At 39.3% G+C, this 19360-nt stretch overlaps 1 protein-coding gene and 1 long non-coding RNA gene across 2 annotated transcripts; both read left to right on the forward strand.

Moving 5' to 3' along the window:
• Positions 1-13359: 13359 nt before the first annotated feature.
• LOC122055153 (protein FAR1-RELATED SEQUENCE 5-like) lies at positions 13360-15386 on the forward strand. Its single transcript, XM_042616536.1, has 4 exons — positions 13360-13384; positions 14027-14130; positions 14221-15224; positions 15291-15386. The coding sequence occupies exons 2-4, from the start codon at positions 14043-14045 to the stop codon at positions 15384-15386; spliced, it is 1188 nt and encodes a 395-aa protein (XP_042472470.1). The 5' UTR covers positions 13360-13384; positions 14027-14042.
• An 858-nt stretch (positions 15387-16244) lies between these two features.
• Positions 16245-16958, forward strand: LOC121968547. The gene is made up of 3 exons (XR_006108208.1): positions 16245-16309; positions 16409-16468; positions 16929-16958. It is a non-coding gene; the product is annotated as an uncharacterized LOC121968547 (long non-coding RNA).
• Positions 16959-19360: the final 2402 nt, after the last annotated feature.

Below are 19360 nucleotides of genomic sequence, written 5' to 3' on the forward strand. Positions count from 1 at the left end.
ATGTGAGCGCATAACATAAAGTCATATCATATCATGTGAGAGCATAAACATAAAGTCATATCATATCATGTGAGAGCATAAACATGATCATATAAGCATCATAGACATATTTCAAGAGCATCTTAAAGAAGCATAAAGAAAAACATATAACATGAACTTGTAGATGCAAGATGTTCTTTTGAAAACATGTATCATGAAATGAGTATATGCAAGATGTCCTTTTCGAAAACATATATCATATACATACTTAAACATAATCTCAACATGACGGCCCAGCTTGTACCACATACATACATAAATACGCGCATCCTAAATAGATCCAAGGTAGCAAATCTTGAACCTACTAGGAACTAGGACCGTTTCATAGACCATCGACCTAGGGGCACTTAGGAGCCCATCCCTTTTACTAGGCCCGTTTCATAGACCATCGACCTAGCGGCGCTTATGGAGCCTACCCTTGGTACAAGCCATACAAAGTAAAATAGCATGTCATATCATGTCATATCATAACATATCATGTTCTTGTCATATCATAACATTTCATATTCTTGTCATATCATGAAGAGTGCTCTTGATCCCAACTTAAGGGAAGCATCTCTTAGGCTTTTCATCTTACATAAGCCTTGCATAAACATAGCATGATGGCACCATGTGCACATAACATATAACATATCATAAAAAACATAACATGATAACATGAAGTGCACATATCAATTAACATGGTGACATAAAAATTCATATCATATCATAAGAGTCAACATCATGCATGGTTAAGGTTTTTGAAACTTCTTACAAGCCCTAAATCATGCTTGGCCGAAACATATAAACATACATCATAGATTTTCAAATAACATGGATACATGAAATCAACTACCTAAGTCCTCATAATCATTAATCATAACATGTAAGACCTTAGGAACCCTAGGTAACTTCTTAACCTTATTCTTCTTATCTTGGCCGAAACATGAAGGCATGTTTTAAAATATTCTTTAATTAATTTAAAGCATGAAACTTTTGCAACCTATATAGCATAGTAAGTAAGTCCTTTGGTAACCATAAGTGAGGTTCTAACTCTAATATTCAACCTTGGCCGAAACCTCAAGGTGGTGTTTCTAGGTTTTTCATGCAACATAAGCCATGGAAAATTTAACCTAACATTGCATAGGAAATCATACATCATGAGGAAGCATAAAACAAGCATGGTTAGATTTCAAAACCTTGCCCTAGACCTTGTGTTCATCCTTGGCCAAAACCTAAGGTAAGACTCTAGGTTTTATTTATACAACATGTAGCATGAAAACTTAACTAACAACATGTAATAAATCATGTATCATGAGGGAGCATAAACAAGCATGTTTTAGATTTCAACACTTTGATTTAAACCTTATGTTTCATTTTGGCCGAAACCTAAAATAAGTTCTAGGTTTTATTTATACAACATGTATCATGAAAATTTAACTAACAACATGTAATAAATCATGTATCATGAAGGAGCATAAACAAGCATGTTTAGGTTTCAACACTTTGATATTGTTGGTGCAACCTTAGGTCAAGGTTGACTTGGTTGACCTGACTCGAGTTGTATTTTGATGTTTGACGATGTTTGACGAGAAGAGAGTTGTATTCTTGATGTTTGACAAGAATAGGTGTTTGGGAGATTGTAGGTGCAACCTTAGGTCAAGGTTGACCTGGTTGACCTGATTCGGGAAAAGTCCAAGCAGGTAGCTTGGCACGCGGAAAGTCCAAGTATGGAGACTTGGCACGGGGAAAGTCCAAACAGGGAGTTTGGCACGGGGAAAAGTCCTGGTGAGTGAAGCCAGGCAGTCGGAGAAGTCCTGGTGAGTGAAGCCAGGCAGTCGGGAAATCCTGGTGAGTGAAGCCAGGTGAAAATCCTAGTGAGTGAAGCTAGGTGAAGGTGAAAGTCCTGGTGAGTGAAGCCAGGCATTCGAGAAAGTCCTGGTGAGTGAAGCCAGGCAAGGGAAAGTCCTGGTGAGTGAAGCCAGGCAGTTTGGAAGTCCTGGTGAGTGAAGCCAGGCAGATTGGAAATCCTGGTGAGTGAAGCCAGGTGAAAACCCTAGTGAGTGAAGCTAGGTGAAAGTCCTGGTGAGTTAAGCCGGGCAAGGGAAAATCTAGATGGATCAAGGGTGATCAGACATCTGGTGTTGAGAAGGTCAAGTAGGTCAAGGGAGTGACCGGATACGTGACACGAAAAGGAAGTCCAAGTGAGTCAAAGGGATTGACCGGACACTTGGTGAAGAGTCTTAGCAGGTCAAGGGAGTGACCGGATGCTAAGCATGATGTACCAACTGGTCAAGGTTGACTGGAGGTTGGTGTGGGAGACTTGGGACTTGGTTTGGGCAAAAACCAAGCTCTGGATCGATCAGTGGATCGATCCAGCGATACGCTGGGTATCTGATCGGTCTGGTGACCGATCAGATAACGATCAGTGGCTTACTGAGGCTCTTCTGATCAGTCTAGAGACCGATCAGAGATGAGCCAACTCTCACAGAGAGTTGGCTGATCGGTCTGGGGACCGATCAGCCTAGAGCCTGATCGGTCCACAGACCGATCAGAGCACGATCAGTGGCTCTGTGAAGATATGGCTGATCGGTCTGGGGACCGATCAGACTAGAGCCTGATCGGTCCCATGACCGATCAGAGAGGCTCTGGACCGATCAGGGTGGAGCCTGATCGGTCCAGGTCCTAGCCGTTGCGACACAACGGCTAGTTTCTGTGTCTTCTTCTTCGCAGGTTATAAAAGGAGATCGAGCCTCTGCTTCTACTACTTCTTCTCTCTTCTTTCGACTGAGCTGCTAGTGTGCTCTTGAGCTTTGCTGAGTTCCGAAGCTTCGTGTGAGCTTCTCCGACTGGGTTCCTGCTGTTGTAGGCGTCTCGTGAAGTTGCTGCTTCAACCAGTCGACGAGAAGGCAAGCGTGTTTGTTTTACATTCATATTGTCTTGTGCTTCTTTGTATTTTGTGTACTTCTATCTTACTGTTGCAAGAGTTATTGTGGTGAGGTTTCTCCACCCACAAGGAGTATATATTAGCCGGTTCTCCGGGGACTCATCCACCGACGGATTGATAGGCTTCGTCCACCTTACGGACACGCCGAGGAGTAGGAGTTTCATCTCCGAACCTCGTTACATCGACGCGTTGAGGTTTGATCTTCTTGTTTTCGTTTCTTGTGTTTATTTCCGCTGTGCTAACCTAATTCGTAGGAAGAAACGAGAATTTGGGGTCGGCTATTCACACCCCCCCTCTCTAGCCGCGATCATCGATCCTAACAAGTGGTATCAGAGCAAGGCCGCTCTTCATTGGATCAACACCCGGGGGAGCACAAGCGCTAGAGAATGGATCGGTTCGGAGAAGATGTCACAATTCCACCTTTCTACGATCGCGACGACTTCGCGTTTTGGAAGGTAAGAATGAAATATTTTCTTATGACTAATCTTGAAAATTGGAGTTGTGTTCAATTAGGGTTCAAGCCTCCGATGGACAAGAAAGGAGAAACCCTAGAGAAGAAGAAGTGGACCAAGGAACAAGTCCACCAATCCCTAGTCAACGATGAGGTATTGAAAATTTTTGAATTTTCATTACCTAATGATATATTGTGTAAGATAGGTGGTTACAACAATGCCAAGGAATTGTGGAACAATTTGGCCAAGCTCCATGAAGAAAGCTCCATTTCAAGTCATGAAGAGGAGTCAAGTGAGCTAAGTAGCTCACACCATGGGGATGTGGATTTAGAAGTTGAGGGCCACTCAACATCTAAAGAAGAAGAGGAGGAGATTTCTTCTTCAAGTTCGGAGCAAGAAGAAGAAGTTTCTACCTCCGAAAGGGATGAAGGAGAGAGCGTTCATCCATCCTCAAACCTAGGTAACTCAAGCCATTTAATTTCTAGCAAATTACACATAATGTGCTTTGAGTGTAGGGAGTATGGACATTACAAGAGTAAGTGTCCAAGGAGGATTAGGAAGACTCCACCGGCACCAAAAGTCAAGGAAGCCGGAATCCCGATACGCAAAGGCAAGGAGCACGTGGTGTGCTTTCAATGCAAGCGAAGGGGACATTATCGGAGCCAATGTCCAAGGGGGAGGCAACCTCACAAGGACAAGAGATCGAGCACATGTATAGGGGGAGCTAGGGCAAACCCTAAGGTAATCTCTAAGGCACATTCTTGCAATTCTAGTAGGATGCATGCTAGTAGCCTTATTGCTATTGTCAAGAATGATAAGCATGTTAATTCTAGGAACCAATATATGTGCTTAGGTGCCAAAGATGTTAGTCTAGATAAGGATAACACTAGGAAAGCCAACCCTAGGATTAACTCATCTAAGGCTAAGGAGAATCTAGGTAGAAATCCCAAATCAACTAGACACATGCCTAGGAATACCTCAAAGAAAAATGATAAATTAAAGCTTGAGGTATTAGAGAAAGAAAATCAAGTCTTGAGGTCAAGACTTGACTCTCTAGAAAAGGCTCTTGAGGATTTGACTCTAGGGTCTAGGGGTCAAAAACCCAAGTCCAAGGACAAGAAAGGTTTGGGTCACAAACCTAAGTCCCAAGTGGTCAAGCCCACTTATCATAGTGTTCCATTCGATTATGGAACAAAATCTAGGGCTAGGAAGACCACCACCAAGGTCACAAGGGGAGTCACCCCTAGAGTTGATCTTGATGAGTCCCAAATGACCAAGGCTTTAAAGCCTAAGAGGGTCATTAGGAGGGTTGCTAGGGAAGTTATCCCTAGTGAATATTTAGTAAACCCAATGAGCTCTAATAGATATTGGGTTCCTAGGAGCATCTTCTCTACCCCATAGATGGGTTAGAGAGTGTCAACTCCGATTAGAAGGGTAGTTAACCCAACTTTGAGGAAATTGACACTCAAGGAGCATTTTCAAGGTTTTGAGAACTTTTGAAAATGAAATGAAATTATCATTTACTCCTTTGAAGAGTTAAATGTGCCTAAAAAATTGGAAATTTCATTTTTAATCTCAATTGGCACAATTTGGGAAAATCTAGAGAACTCTCGAGGAAAAATGAAACATGCCAAGTTTTGAGGATAAACTTGATCTTTAAGTGTGGCATGAATTAATCTAGAATTCAAGAAGTGTCAAAATTAGGATTTTGGCATTTTAGGGCAATCAAGGGTTAAATTTTAGGTTAGCAAAGTGGTTAAGGATACTTAGATAGGTAATCTAGGTATATTTATTTATGCTAAATCTTGCCATGATTGTTTGCCCTCACATGTCATGATATCATGTTTAGTTTTATTATCATTTGAAATGTCATGATAATGCTTAGGCTAGTTTATATGTCATGCTCTATTTAAGTTTTCAAACTCTATGCCATGACATCATGACATTGGCACATGTTTTCATTTATGATACCATTTTATGCCATGTCATCATCTCTTGCATTAATAATCAATTGAATTGATTTAAGGATGAAAAACACATTTTTGATATTGAGATCAAATTGGTGTTTAGAAAATGCATGAGAACTTAGCCTAAGTTGACATTAACCCATATCTCACATCAAATTGACTTGAATGTTGTTTGATACACTTTAGATGTGTATGAGATATTAGGATCATGAATTAGGATCAAGGTGCATAGTTCTTGTACCTAGATGAGCCTAATTCAAGAAATGGAGGATCATAGGGAAAGCTTGTGTACAAGTCATGTACATTTAGCCCTAAGATTATGGTCCTAAATTAAAAGGTTTAAAATCATTTTGAAATTGATTTGGAAAACCTTGATGAAGTCATCTTAGTGATTGCATTCATCATTGAACATTGTGATACAAAGTTGAGTTAAACTTGAACTATTTCAAAGTCTCTTGAACTTTGTATTAAGATTGAAAAATGGAAGTTATTTTCATAGAAAACTATTTTTCCATGATAGTATATGTTATGAGGAATGTATCCTCAAAATTTCACAATTTTTCGAATTTTCTGAAATTTTCTAGGAGTTTCTGAATTTCGGGAAGGAAATTTCAAAAATTTCCTGTCAGAGTCTGGATCGGTCTGGGGACCGATCCAGGGAAGTCCTGATCGGTCTGTGGACCGATCCAGTGAAGCATGGATCGGTCTGCAGACCTATCCAGTAAGAACCAGAGAGCTTGGTGCGATCTGGTGAAGGCCTGATCGGTCTGGGGACCGATCCATGGGGTTTCTGATCGGTCTGGGGACCGATCAGAGCGTGCCAGTTTCTGATTTCAGCTGTTGGTCTGAAATTTCAGCTAGAAGTTGGGTTTTGTGGATTTCTAAAGGTTTGAAACTCTCCAAGACATTGTTGGTGCAATGGTCAAGGGGGAGTTGACCTTTAGGGGGAGTCTTAACTAATTGTCAAGGGGGAGTTGACTTTTAGGGGGAGTTTTTACTCCTTAAGACTTTTGAGGATTAGTGATATGGGATTGTCACTAAGTGTTGAGTTTAGTATCAAGGGGGAAATTAAGGGTTTCAATGAAAGGTATGGGACTTTCATTAGGAAGAAACTCTTGACCTTGATTCCCTCTTTTTGATGTGTGTCAAAAAGGGGGAGAGATGTCCAAAGGGGGAGAGTGTAGGTTTTGGAAGAATGTTCAAGGAAGAACATTGGAAAACCTAAGTTAGGTTATCGGGTTAACCTAACTTGATTTTGGATTTTGTCAAACATCAAAAAGGGGGAGATTGTTGGTGCAACCTTAGGTCAAGGTTGACTTGGTTGACCTGACTCGAGTTGTGTTTTGATGTTTGACGATGTTTGACGAGAAGAGAGTTGTATTCTTGATGTTTGACAAGAATAGGTGTTTGGGAGATTGTAGGTGCAACCTTAGGTCAAGGTTGACCTGATTCGGGAAAAGTCCAAGCAGGTAGCTTGGCACGCGGAAAGTCCAAGTATGGAGACTTGGCACGGGGAAAGTCCAAACAGGGAGTTTGGCACGGGGAAAAGTCCTGGTGAGTGAAGCCAGGCAGTCGGAGAAGTCCTGGTGAGTGAAGCCAGGCAGTCGGGAAATCCTGGTGAGTGAAGCCAGGTGAAAATCCTAGTGAGTGAAGCTAGGTGAAGGTGAAAGTCCTGGTGAGTGAAGCCAGGCATTCGAGAAAGTCCTGGTGAGTGAAGCCAGGCAAGGGAAAGTCCTGGTGAGTGAAGCCAGGCAGTTTGGAAGTCCTGGTGAGTGAAGCCAGGCAGATTGGAAATCCTGGTGAGTGAAGCCAGGTGAAAACCCTAGTGAGTGAAGCTAGGTGAAAGTCCTGGTGAGTTAAGCCGGGCAAGGGAAAATCCAGATGGATCAAGGGTGATCGGACATCTGGTGTTGAGAAGGTCAAGTAGGTCAAGGGAGTGACCGGATACTTGACACGAAAAGGAAGTCCAAGTGGGTCAAAGGGATTGACCGGACACTTGGTGAAGAGTCTTAGCAGGTCAAGGGAGTGACCGGATGCTAAGCATGATGTACCAACTGGTCAAGATTGACTGGAGGTTGGTGTGGGAGACTTGGGACTTTGGTTTGGGGAAAAACCAAGCTCTGGATCGATCAGTGGATCGATCCGATCTGTTGGATATCTGATCGGTCGGTGACCGATCGATAACGATCGATGGCTTCGAGGCTCTTCGATCGGTGCGAGACCGATCGAGATGAGCCAACTCTCGAGAGTTGGTGATCGGTCTGAGGGCCGATCGCCTAGAGCTGATCGGTCCACGACCGATCGAGCACGATCGATGGCTCTGTGAAGATATGGCTGATCGGTCTGGGGACCGATCAGACTAGAGCCTGATCGGTCCCATGACCGATCAGAGAGGCTCTGGACCGATCAGGGTGGAGCCTGATCGGTCCAGGTCCTAGCCGTTGCGACACAACGGCTAGTTTCTGTGTCTTCTTCTTCGCAGGTTATAAAAGGAGATCGAGCCTCTGCTTCTACTACTTCTTCTCTCTTCTTTCGACTGAGCTGCTAGTGTGCTCTTGAGCTTTGCTGAGTTCCGAAGCTTCGTGTGAGCTTCTCCGACTGGGTTCCTGCTGTTGTAGGCGTCTCGTGAAGTTGCTGCTTCAACCAGTCGACGAGAAGGCAAGCGTGTTTGTTTTACATTCATATTGTCTTGTGCTTCTTTGTATTTTGTGTACTTCTATCTTGCTGTTGCAAGAGTTATTGTGGCGAGGTTTCTCCACCCACAAGGAGTATATATTAGCCGGTTCTCCGGGGACTCATCCACCGACGGATTGATAGGCTTCGTCCACCTTACGGACACGCCGAGGAGTAGGAGTTTCATCTCCGAACCTCGTTACATCGACGCGTTGAGGTTTGATCTTCTTGTTTTCGTTTCTTGTGTTTATTTCCGCTGTGCTAACCTAATTCGTAGGAAGAAACGAGAATTTGGGGTCGGCTATTCACACCCCCCCTCTCTAGCCGCGATCATCGATCCTAACAGATATAACCTCAAGTTCCATCTTGGCCGAAACCTAAAGTGAGCTTCAAGGTTTTATTTGTACAACATGTAGCATGAAAACTTAACTAACAACATGTAATAAATCATGTATCATGAAGGAGCATAAACAAGCATGTTTAGGTTTCCACACTTTGATCTAAACCTCATGTTTCATTTTGTCCGAAACCTAAAGTGAGCTTCTAGGTTTTATTTGTACAACATGTAGTATGAAAACTTAACTAACAACATGTAATAAATCATGTATCATGAAGGAGCATAAACAAGCATGTTTAGGTTTCAACACTTTGATCTAAACATCATGTTTCATTTTGGCCGAAACCTAAAGTAAAGTTCTAGGTTTTATTTATACAACATGTAGCATGAAAACTTAACTAATAATATGTAATAAATCATGTATCATGAAGGAGCATAAACAAGCATGTTTAGGTTTCAACACTTTGATCTAAACCTCATGTTTCATTTTGGCCGAAACCTAAAGTAAAGTTCTAGGTTTTATTTATACAACATGTAACATGAAAACTTAACTAACAACATGTAATAAATCATGTATCATGAAGGAGCATAAACAAGCATGTTTAGGTTTCAATACTTTGCTCTAAACCCTATGTTCCATCTTGGCCGAAACCTAAAATGAGCTTCTAGGTTTTATTTGTACAACATGTAGCATGAAAACTTAACTAACAACATGTAGTAAATCATGTATCATGAAGGAGTATAAACAAGCATGTTTAGGTTTCAACACTTTGATCTAAACCTCATGTTCCATCTTGGCTAAAACGTAAAATGAGCTTCTAGGTTTTATTTGTACAACATGTAGCATGAAAACTTAACTAACAACATATAATAAATTATGTATCATGAAGGAGCATAAACAAGCATGTTTAGGTTTCAATACTTTGCTCTAAACCCTATGTTCCATCTTGGCCGAAACCTAAAGAGTGAGGTTCTAGACTTTTTGTTTACAACATGAATCATGAATTGTAAACTTGACAACCATAAGTGACCACAACTCCTTATCTTGGCCGAAACTTGCAAGGAAATCCCTAAGTTTTGTTTCAACAACCTTTAAACATAAAGCGTACGAAACTATTGTACTGTAGGTGAGGGGATACTTACATCTCTCGCTTAATCCTCTAAGAGAAGTACCCTTGGTTGTGAAGCTTTTCCTAGAGAGAAAACCTTCTTGCTTGGTTCGGCAATGGTGAGGAAGATGAAGCTTAGTTTCGGTGGAGAGGAGGAGGGAGGAGGAAGAGAAGAAAAATGAAACTTTCTCTTTCTTTTCTCCTTTTATTCCAAATGAAAGGAAAACGGAAAAATGAATTTTTCCTTCCCTTTTCTTTTACTCATCCTAAATGAAGGGAGGAAGTAAAACTCTCTTTTCATTGTAAGAAAAGGAAAGAAACTTGGACTTCTCCTCTTTAGTGAAGAGAGCCTTCACTTTTCTTACCTTTAACCATAATTTCCCTCTTTTCATATCAGCACACCCCTGCTAGGGCTACTGGTTATGACATGGAACTACTTACTAAGAGGTTCAAGGTTCAATCCTTGGTCATGCCTCTTTTTGGTTCTTTTTATTATACTTTTTTTAAAGAAGAATCCACATGAAACCTATTTAATCATGCATAAATTTATGTAAAATTTCTAGGGATCCTATGGGTGTTACAAAACCCGGTGAATCTCAGAAAGTATAATGATGTGTATGTCCATGGGGATTTTGTATGAGTAGCGGAGATCGTCTAGATCCATGCCGGTGAAAGTCGAGACCCCAGGGGCATAGATAGGCGCAGGAGAATCCATGAGAGAGGTGAGACGCAGAGCACAAGGGATAGAGCATAGTAGTTAGTGGAAGCAAGAAGAAGGCTTGCGTTGGAGATGAAAAGTTTAGTAAAGCGGAAGGAGAAGGATATTTTTAGTCATCACAGGTAGGGGCCTAGACGGCCTCGTCATCAACGCTCATCGATCGGTGCATGTCTACGGTAACTGACGTCATCTATAAACTTAAAAGAAACGATGGTCGTCGGATCCTCCTAGAAAGCTGAGCCAATGAAATGTGTTAGAAAAAGCTGAGTAGAAGGACACGAGGGGAATAATGGTTTATTGTGGCTTCGGGAATAGGTGATGCTATAGTAGATCCTGTCAATAAACTTTTAAATGTTCCGACTCTTGACCAAGTGAGTAGCCAGACCGCGCGAAACTCAGTCGGGCACACTGGAGTAGCCTGGTCAGGTAAAAGGATTGATCAGTGCAATTGCAAGGAGCTTGATTTGTGATCAATTTTCTAACCAGTTCTAAACATATTCGGTGGATGTGGTAGGAGATAGAGCAGTTCTGGGCACAAATTGTGAATCTAGTGGTCAAGATTCGGGGCAGGTGTTAGTTAGAGCCCTAGAGTCAATCATTTGATGATTATTGTATGGACTCATTGTATCATATTCTTATATATATATAAAGACATCTGTTTATGGTTATTATGCTTACTTGTATTCGTGCCAAATAACTAAGTATAATAGCGTCCTTGAGTAGAAGGTTCTTACCTATATCAATCGGTTAGTTGAATCGATAGTGAGATGATATAGGGAACACTACTCTTAATCATTCCTAGTCAAGTATTAGCATTCAAGGACAATGTTAATGTGACGAGACTAACATGTAGGTCAACTCGATGACTTGATCTCACAAGTCATGGATATGGAGATATCAAGTTGACACATGGGTATGCATTGGAGAATGTATACTGAATGACCCGCCATGAGAAAGTATCATGGATCGTTATATGAGTGTCATATACTTTCTCATGTGGCTATTAGTATGACTATTAGTCCTTGGACCTGAAGTCACCATGGTTCCCTACATAAGGAGTTGCATACTTTGGCTTCGTCAAACGTCACCCATAACTGGGTGGACTATAAAGGCGATTATTGGGTATGTAACAAATTATACGGAGGAATGTGAGTGATGTAGATGGATCTATCCCTCCTATATGACGGGAGAGACATCGATATTCTTGATAGAGTGAGACCACTAAGTGCATGGCCATGCCCAAATGAGTCAATATGAGATGTTGAACTCATTTGATTAAGTGAGTCTACTTGGGATTCAAGATTTAGATTGATTAGAGGATGACACGGTCTATGCCTCACATTAATCAATCTAGATGTCAAGGATACAAGGACACTTGTCATATATTGTGAAGAGTCACAATTAGTAGTCACAAGGTGATGTTGGATCACAACATTCTTATAACTTGGGTAGTAATGATGTGTTGCTAGATACCGCTCATTACTTATGCTTCTAAATGAGTTTAGGAGCATTGCCAATGTTATAAAAACCTATAGGGCCACACACAAAAGGCAAATTAGATGGAGATTAGGTTCATTTGATGAACCTAAAGAATTAGGTCCATGTGATGAACCAAATTGGATTAAGAGTAATCCAAATTAGGCTAATTGAGTTGGACTCAATTTGGTTCATGTGTTAGATGAGTCTAATTTGGACTTAGACTCATTGAGTCAATTTAATTCAATGAATAGAGATTCATTAAATTAAAATTGACTTGAACCAATGGTTAGATTTGATCAACCATGGGAGAGAAGTGGTCAAGTTTGACTTGACTTGAGAGAAAAATGAAGGGTCAAGTTTGCTTGACCATTTGCCACCTCATTGGTGAGTTGGGAAAGAGTGGGCCAATGATGATGCTCCACATCATCATGATTGCTTAAGTAGGATGCCACCTCATGAGAGTTACCAAGAGTTGTGACTCTTGGTATTCCATGGAGGTTATTAATCTCATTCATGTGGCCGCCCACTCATTCATGGGGTGAGTTTCATTTCTTTTGTGTAACTCTCATCTTCTTCCTCAAGTTCTCTCTTCTCTCCCTCTCCTCCACCTTGGCCGAACCATTCAAAGGTGCTAGCACACCTTTTTGTTTGGTTTCTCCATCTCTTGCTTGTGTGGATACACATAGAGGAGTATCTACTTTGATACTCTTGAGATCCGACGAACCTTGGACGAGCGGGACTAGCGAAGGGCATCGCATCAAGGGTAAATCTCTTCTCCTTTGTAGATCTAGTTTAGATCTTGGCTAGAAACTCGTACTCAAAGTTTTACGTAAATTTTATTTCTTCGCATGGATCCGGTGGCGGGATTTCGGGGTTTTCGCAATGCAAAAAGTGATTTTTGCGGCCCGAAAATCCCAACAGCAGGATGCATACGACACAAAGTCAACATAAGGACCCAAGAACGGAATTAAGGAATTTATTTACGAAAATGTCTAAGGTCATGCAAGTGCTAAGTAAAGGATTAACTTATAAAATATTCTACAAAATTTAGGAATTTTGAGGATATAAATGAATTTGAACGACATATTTCAAGGGGGAAAGAATTGTCAAAAATTGATGGGCACATATGATACCCTATTAAGTAGGGCACTAATTACTTTTAATTATCCTAGGTAGGCTAGGCGATCTACATATAAATGCAACTCGAATCTCGTTCTCCACTGTCAGCGCGGATCCTCTGGACCCGTTCTGCCCTGGTCCCCCCCTGGACCACAATGTCCATATAAATTGATACATCACGTGAGCGAAACGTGCAGATCCAGCGCAGAAACACAGAAACGCACAACGCGTTTTCTCGCAGACGCGAAGCCCTAACCTTTCTGCTCGCGCTCCCAAACCTCCGCCGGCGGACCGTCGCCATCCTCTCGCCCTCAGGAACGCTCCTCCTGTGATCTCCCAGCGCAAAACCCAGCCGGCGACACCTCCGTCCGCGACGACCTCCTGTGATCTCCCAGCGCAAAACCCAGCCGGCGACACCTCCGTCCGCGACGACCTCCTGCTCGCACCACGCAGGAAACGCACCACTGCCTCCTCCGAGCCAGTTCTCCTACTCCTCCGCAGAAAACGTATCAGCCGACGAAATCCACATAGTTTCAACCTCTGCCGCCGTTAGGGCTAAATTGCGGTACTGTTTCAACCTCTGCCACATAGCTTGTTGTCTTCTTCTTCAAGGTTAATTAAAATGCAAATTTTGCTACTGCTCAAATGCAAATTTTGCTACTGCTGGGTTATCAATTTTTGTGATTTTCCAATCTTTCTTTGGTTTGTACAATCTATAGTTTCATATGGAAGTTCTAACTTGTTGTCTTTTGCTTGATGAAAGTCTAAACATCTTTGATGTCATCTTAATGTTGTACAATAAAATTTGTTATTAATGTGTTTGCAAAGTTTAGACAAAGCTTAAAAGTAATTTCATACTGAGAGCTATGCAAATTTTGCTACTGCTCAAATGCAAATTTTGGTACTGCTTCCCCTTTAGCTGCACGTTTAAATATGTTGAACTATCAAGTATCTATTGAATTGCTTAATTTGTGTTTCCCATTTATGCTTATTTGATGCAATTCAAGTCACATGTTTGCTTGATGAATGTTGTCCACTAAATCTAACTGATCAATTTGTAAATACGAACATTGTTAATGGTCACATTCTTAATTTCCTATAGAGCAGATGGTGACTTCCAGACACCCATAACTATACTGTAGAGCTAATTTGTCACTGTTCTTTTAGTCCTAACATATAATATTAAAAAATTTATTTTTTTTGGTAGGATCAAAGTAATTATCATGGATGGTGAATCTACTAGTTGTCGTCGTTTGAATTTTGAAGGAAATGAAGATAGTTGGGAAGGTGACTTTGATATTATTAATGAAGGTAATAAGATTCATCTTTGGGAATGTATTGAGCTTCAATATATCGAATTTTCCTTTTTAGACATTTTTATTTGTTTGTGTGTTGTTATAGGGTTGAACATTGAAACAGATTTGGATATACCACAACTGGGGCTAGAATTTGAAACAGAAGAAGATGCATATCAATTTTATTTGACATATGCTAAAAAGGTTGGATTTGGCATAAGGAGAGGTAAAACCCATATGGATAAATCGGGCAAATTACTTGATAGGGTTTTTTTTTGTTGTGCCCAAGGTAAAAGAGGAAAAGACAAACGAGATCTTTATATCAAAGTAAGTCGTGATGAAACAAGGTTTGGTTGTGAGGCTAAAATGAAGATTAGCATTCGGAAAAAAACCAAGTTTACTGTGGTGCAATTTGTTAAAGAGCATAATCATTATCTCTCAAGTCCAAATAAAACACACCTCTATAGAAGTCATAGAAATATATCTTCTTCTGCAGCGATACAGATTGATATGGCAAGTGATGTGGGAATCCCCCCAAAAGCATCTCATGATCTTATGGTGAGACAAGTAGGTGGGAGGGAGAATCTAGGATTTATTCCAGAGGATTACAAAAACTACTTGCGATCCAAAAGAACAATAAACATGAGAGTTGGGGATACAGGGGGTGTATTGGAGTATTTGCAGAAAATGCAGTTTGATGATCCGAATTTTTTTTATGCTATTCAAGTTGATGAAGATGATTTGATTACTAATATTTTTTGGTCTGATGCTAAGATGAGAGCTGATTATGTTAATTTTGGAGATGTTGTTTGCTTTGACACCACCTACAGAAAGAACAATGAAGGTCGACCAATTGCGTTGTTTGTAGGTGTTAATCATCATAAACAATCCATACTTTTTGGTGCAGCTTTATTATATGATGAAACCAGTTTAACTTTTGAGTGGTTGTTTGATACATTAACTAGAGCTATGGGTGAGAAAAAGCCAACTACTATTCTTACAGATCAAGATGCAGCAATGACAAAAGCATTAGCTTCCAGATGGCCTGAAACACATCATCGTTTGTGCATTTGGCACATTTATCAAAATGCCGTCATACATTTGAGTCAAGTTTTTTCTCAGTTTAGAGACTTTATTAAAGATTTTGTCTTATATATATATGATTTTGATGAATAGGAAGATTTTATTTCAGCATGGAACATGATGTTAGCAAAGTGTGCACTTGAAGATAATGATTGGTTGAGGCGCATGTACAACATCAAGGAAAAATGAGCTTTGGTAATGGACGACAAATATTTTGCGCGGATATGACTACAACCCAAAGAAGTGAGAGCATGAATAGTATTGTGAAAAAGTATGTCACTTATAAACATAAGTTTTTAGACTTCTTCAATCACTTCCAAAGACTCTTTGATGATCGTCAATATGAAGAATTAAAAGCTGATTTCAGATCAAATACAACTGTTCTATATTTAATGTTTTCAATTGAGATTTTAAAGCATGCTAGTGAAATTTATACTCCTGAGGCATACAAGTGTTTTTAACAGGAGTGGTGCCTATCTCATGATTCTAGTTTAGAAATTTTTGAGAATGTTAATACATTTACAAAATATAAAGTTACTCCTCACAAAAAGAGAAATCATCATATAGTTATACTTGATAAGAAGTGTGCAAAAATTGAGTGTAGCTGTATAAAATTTGAATTTGCTGGAATTTTATGTTCTCATATTCTGAAAATATTTACATGGAAAAATATCATGAAGATTCCTAGTGAGTATGTATTGAAAAGGTGGACAAGAAAAGCAAAAATTAGATATTTTGAAGTAAATGATTCAATGGCCAGTTTGGATCCAAAATTAATTCAAAACATGCGATACAAAGAGTTGTGTGAGTTGAATATTCAATTAGTTACCAAGACAGCAGAAAGAGATGACACTAACAAATTTGTTAAAGATGCTATGTTGAGCTTGTGTAAGATGGTGGATGATAAGTTATAAGTTAATGAATCAAATGTCCAACAATCAAACGTGAGCCAAGCATCCTGGGAATTTGATTATGGTGAAGGGAACTATACTGGAGTGAAAGGGATTAAAATGGAGGAAAAAATGGTGTCAGGTAAGAGGTTGAAAGGTGGGTTAGAGAAGATTTCAAGGAAAATAAAAGCAGCGAGGAAAACAAACCAAGTTTCAACAATTGTAATGGTTTCTATTCCATAACTTCACAAATTTTGTTTATTTGGTATTATATGTTGGTAAATTTGAATAACTTAAAACATTGTTTTTTTTATAACACAGGGTGCAGATCAAACTATTTCCAGCGTGGCCAGCGTACAATATGACCAGATCAATCATCAAGTTAGTGTTTATTTTACTTTTGTTAATCTAAGATAATATATGTTATAACTATCTAAAATTGTATTTTATTTTTTTGTTTTAGCCTGTAAATTCTGTGCCAACAATTGGTAGCTCTATTGGTAGTTTCAATATGACTGAGCCACCATTATTGCCATCACAAGTTTCTCAGGTATATATACATTTTATTAACAATAGAACTTGTTAAAAAATTGACTGATTAAAATTTTGCTAACTGATTTGGTTGAGTCACTTGTATATTTTGCTTAGTGTCTGTGAAATTAGCAAAGTATGGTTTACAGATTTTTAACTGACAATCTTGTTTGGTTTCACATAGGCCTTAAAGTAGTACATGTTTGCTGATCTTGTATGGTTTTCACAGGCCTGATGTGAACATTTGTTAACTTGCTGACCCTGTAACATGTTAACTTCTGCCTAATCTATCTTTTGTTTATTGTTATAGGTACAATTCCCATTTGTGCAGTTTGCTGGACCACCTCCTGCGGCCTCCTCTCCTTAGACATCAACGATCTCGTATGTGTCTATATCTATTTATATGTGCACTTAAAATGGTAGTTAATCTATTGATATGATTTCCTTTTTTGACAGGTTCCAAATGCTTTGGGAGTCTTAAAAGGAAGACAATGCTGAGATTGAACTCTTACATAACTTTCTAAATTGTTGCATCTCCCTTTTGGCAATGGAGTTGTGTGCCCAATTTTGTTGGGAAAATATTGTTAGCTATATTTGATGATTCCTGATGTATCCTGGTTTGATGTATATATATATAGCTATATTTGAAGAATGTAATGGACTATTCTGAGTAAGAAATATTGCACAAGAATTGGTATTGTAAGTTTTGTGTTTTCACTATGTGCATAAATCTTCTATAGGAATTGGATATGATAGTTGTTCTTGTAGATTAAAAGTTCCATGAGAAATTCTGTATTTGGCGAATGTTTCCTGTGTTACTGATTCCATTGTCAGTTTTTTATCAATTCCATTAGCTCTATCCCTCTCTTGACAGTGAGAGCAAGCTAGGATGTATGTTTAGTGCAGTTGTTTAGTGGAATAGCTTGGCTTGTAGCAAGCTAGGCCATATAAGATAGGTTTGGACTGATCGATGAGGTTAATTGCCCTGGATTATTGCTTCATATGTTTGTTTGATGACTAAGAGGGTACCTGTACACCTCATATTTCAAGTATGGATTTATGCTAGTTGAGTGTGTTATGTAACCATGAAACAAGACCAACTAACCTGATCATTTGTTTAGTAAAAAGGTTGGTGTAGCATTTCCATTTGATGCTTGAATGCTGAATTAGAAATAAAGTGTGATATCACATAATTAATTGATGGCTGTGTCTAGTATAACATTTTCATCTGTGATGCATGAATGTTAGATTAGAAATAAAGTATGTTTCCACATAATAATTTGTACTAATGGCTTTGAATGAACCGAATGTTAGCTCCATATGGGTTGCGTATTTGCTTCAGTCTTACCTGCATAGCCATTTGATTTAAATTGTTACTAACCATGTTTACTTGCTGATTTGAAACGTGTCTGAACAAGTTATGTTCCTTTTTGTTGTTGTGTGGATACCATGCTCTTAGTAAAGCTTAGTGGGTTTATGTACACTTGGTAACCAAAACATTGTGTTTAAAACACCTGAAATATCAAAAAGTAGAAACTGATGCTTTATTTTAGAAAGTAGAAACATCACGCCTTCATTTTACGTGGCAACAGCAAATTAGCCCCAGCAAATTAACCATTCAATCCTTTCCATCCTTATTCAATGATGCTTTGTTCGATATTTATTTTTACCGTGCATAGAATTTTAAGATGATATAGTTTGACATATTGCTCTACAATTGTCCAATCAAAGCTACTGAGAACCTTTGTTGAAAACAACTAAAAAATATTATGCCAAAAACCAAATAAACAAACAACTCAAAAACCTACCTTAGTCCTCTCCTGGCATGATAGGCTTCCAAGCCATCAAGTTTGCTAATATACAACCGGCACTCCACAAGTAAATTCCCACACTGTAGTTTGTGGCTCCCAAGAGCAACTCTGGGGCTCGATACCAAAGAGTTACTACCCTACTAGTCATAGGATGCTACTAACTGAGCCAAGTCTCATTAGTAAGGTTCATAACTCCAAATTAACAAATGCATAACAAACCACTATAACAAGTATAACAGAACTAGTTCACTTTGTATAACAAAACAAGTTACATCACTTAGAGTTACATCAAAATGTCAAGTTACATTACAAAATAAGTTACATCAACCACATTCCCATCATCATAATCCAAGTACATACAACTACACCGATAGCAACAGTAAATTTCCTATTCAATGAACGTATTTCGTCATTAAACTGCATAATTACATGATTGTTGTTCCCATCATCCAGAACATCATTATATTCAACAGCACCCTCATAGCTAACACTTTTCTCCAATTCACTAATCTGCAACATTAATTTTTTATTATTCCTCTTCAACTCATTAATAATTGTCTTACTTCTCTCTGACGGTTTTGGGTCATGCCATAAGAAAAAGCCACATCCTCTTTTCTGAATTTCAAATAAATTTAATCAAAACTCAATAATTAAGAAACTCACAACACCATGTTCGTATAATGAAAACTTACTCTAAAATTTGGACATGAAAAAAATCGCCGTCCTGGGTTGGATTCCGTCCATGAAGTCTGGAGAATAGTTCGTAACTCACAATAGCATAATATATGGGGAGCTTCAGATTGCTCGTCGTTCATGCGTCGTCGAGTGAAAGATGATGCTGATGAAGAGCCGGCTGCCATGATATTTCTTTCGTTTTACCTAAACAACAACAATTTATGAAAAAGACATAATTTTGACTAAAGCATACAAA

The sequence above is a fragment of the Zingiber officinale genome, chromosome 3B (genome assembly GCF_018446385.1).
Source record: "Zingiber officinale cultivar Zhangliang chromosome 3B, Zo_v1.1, whole genome shotgun sequence".
Classification (NCBI taxonomy): Eukaryota; Viridiplantae; Streptophyta; class Magnoliopsida; order Zingiberales; family Zingiberaceae; genus Zingiber; species Zingiber officinale.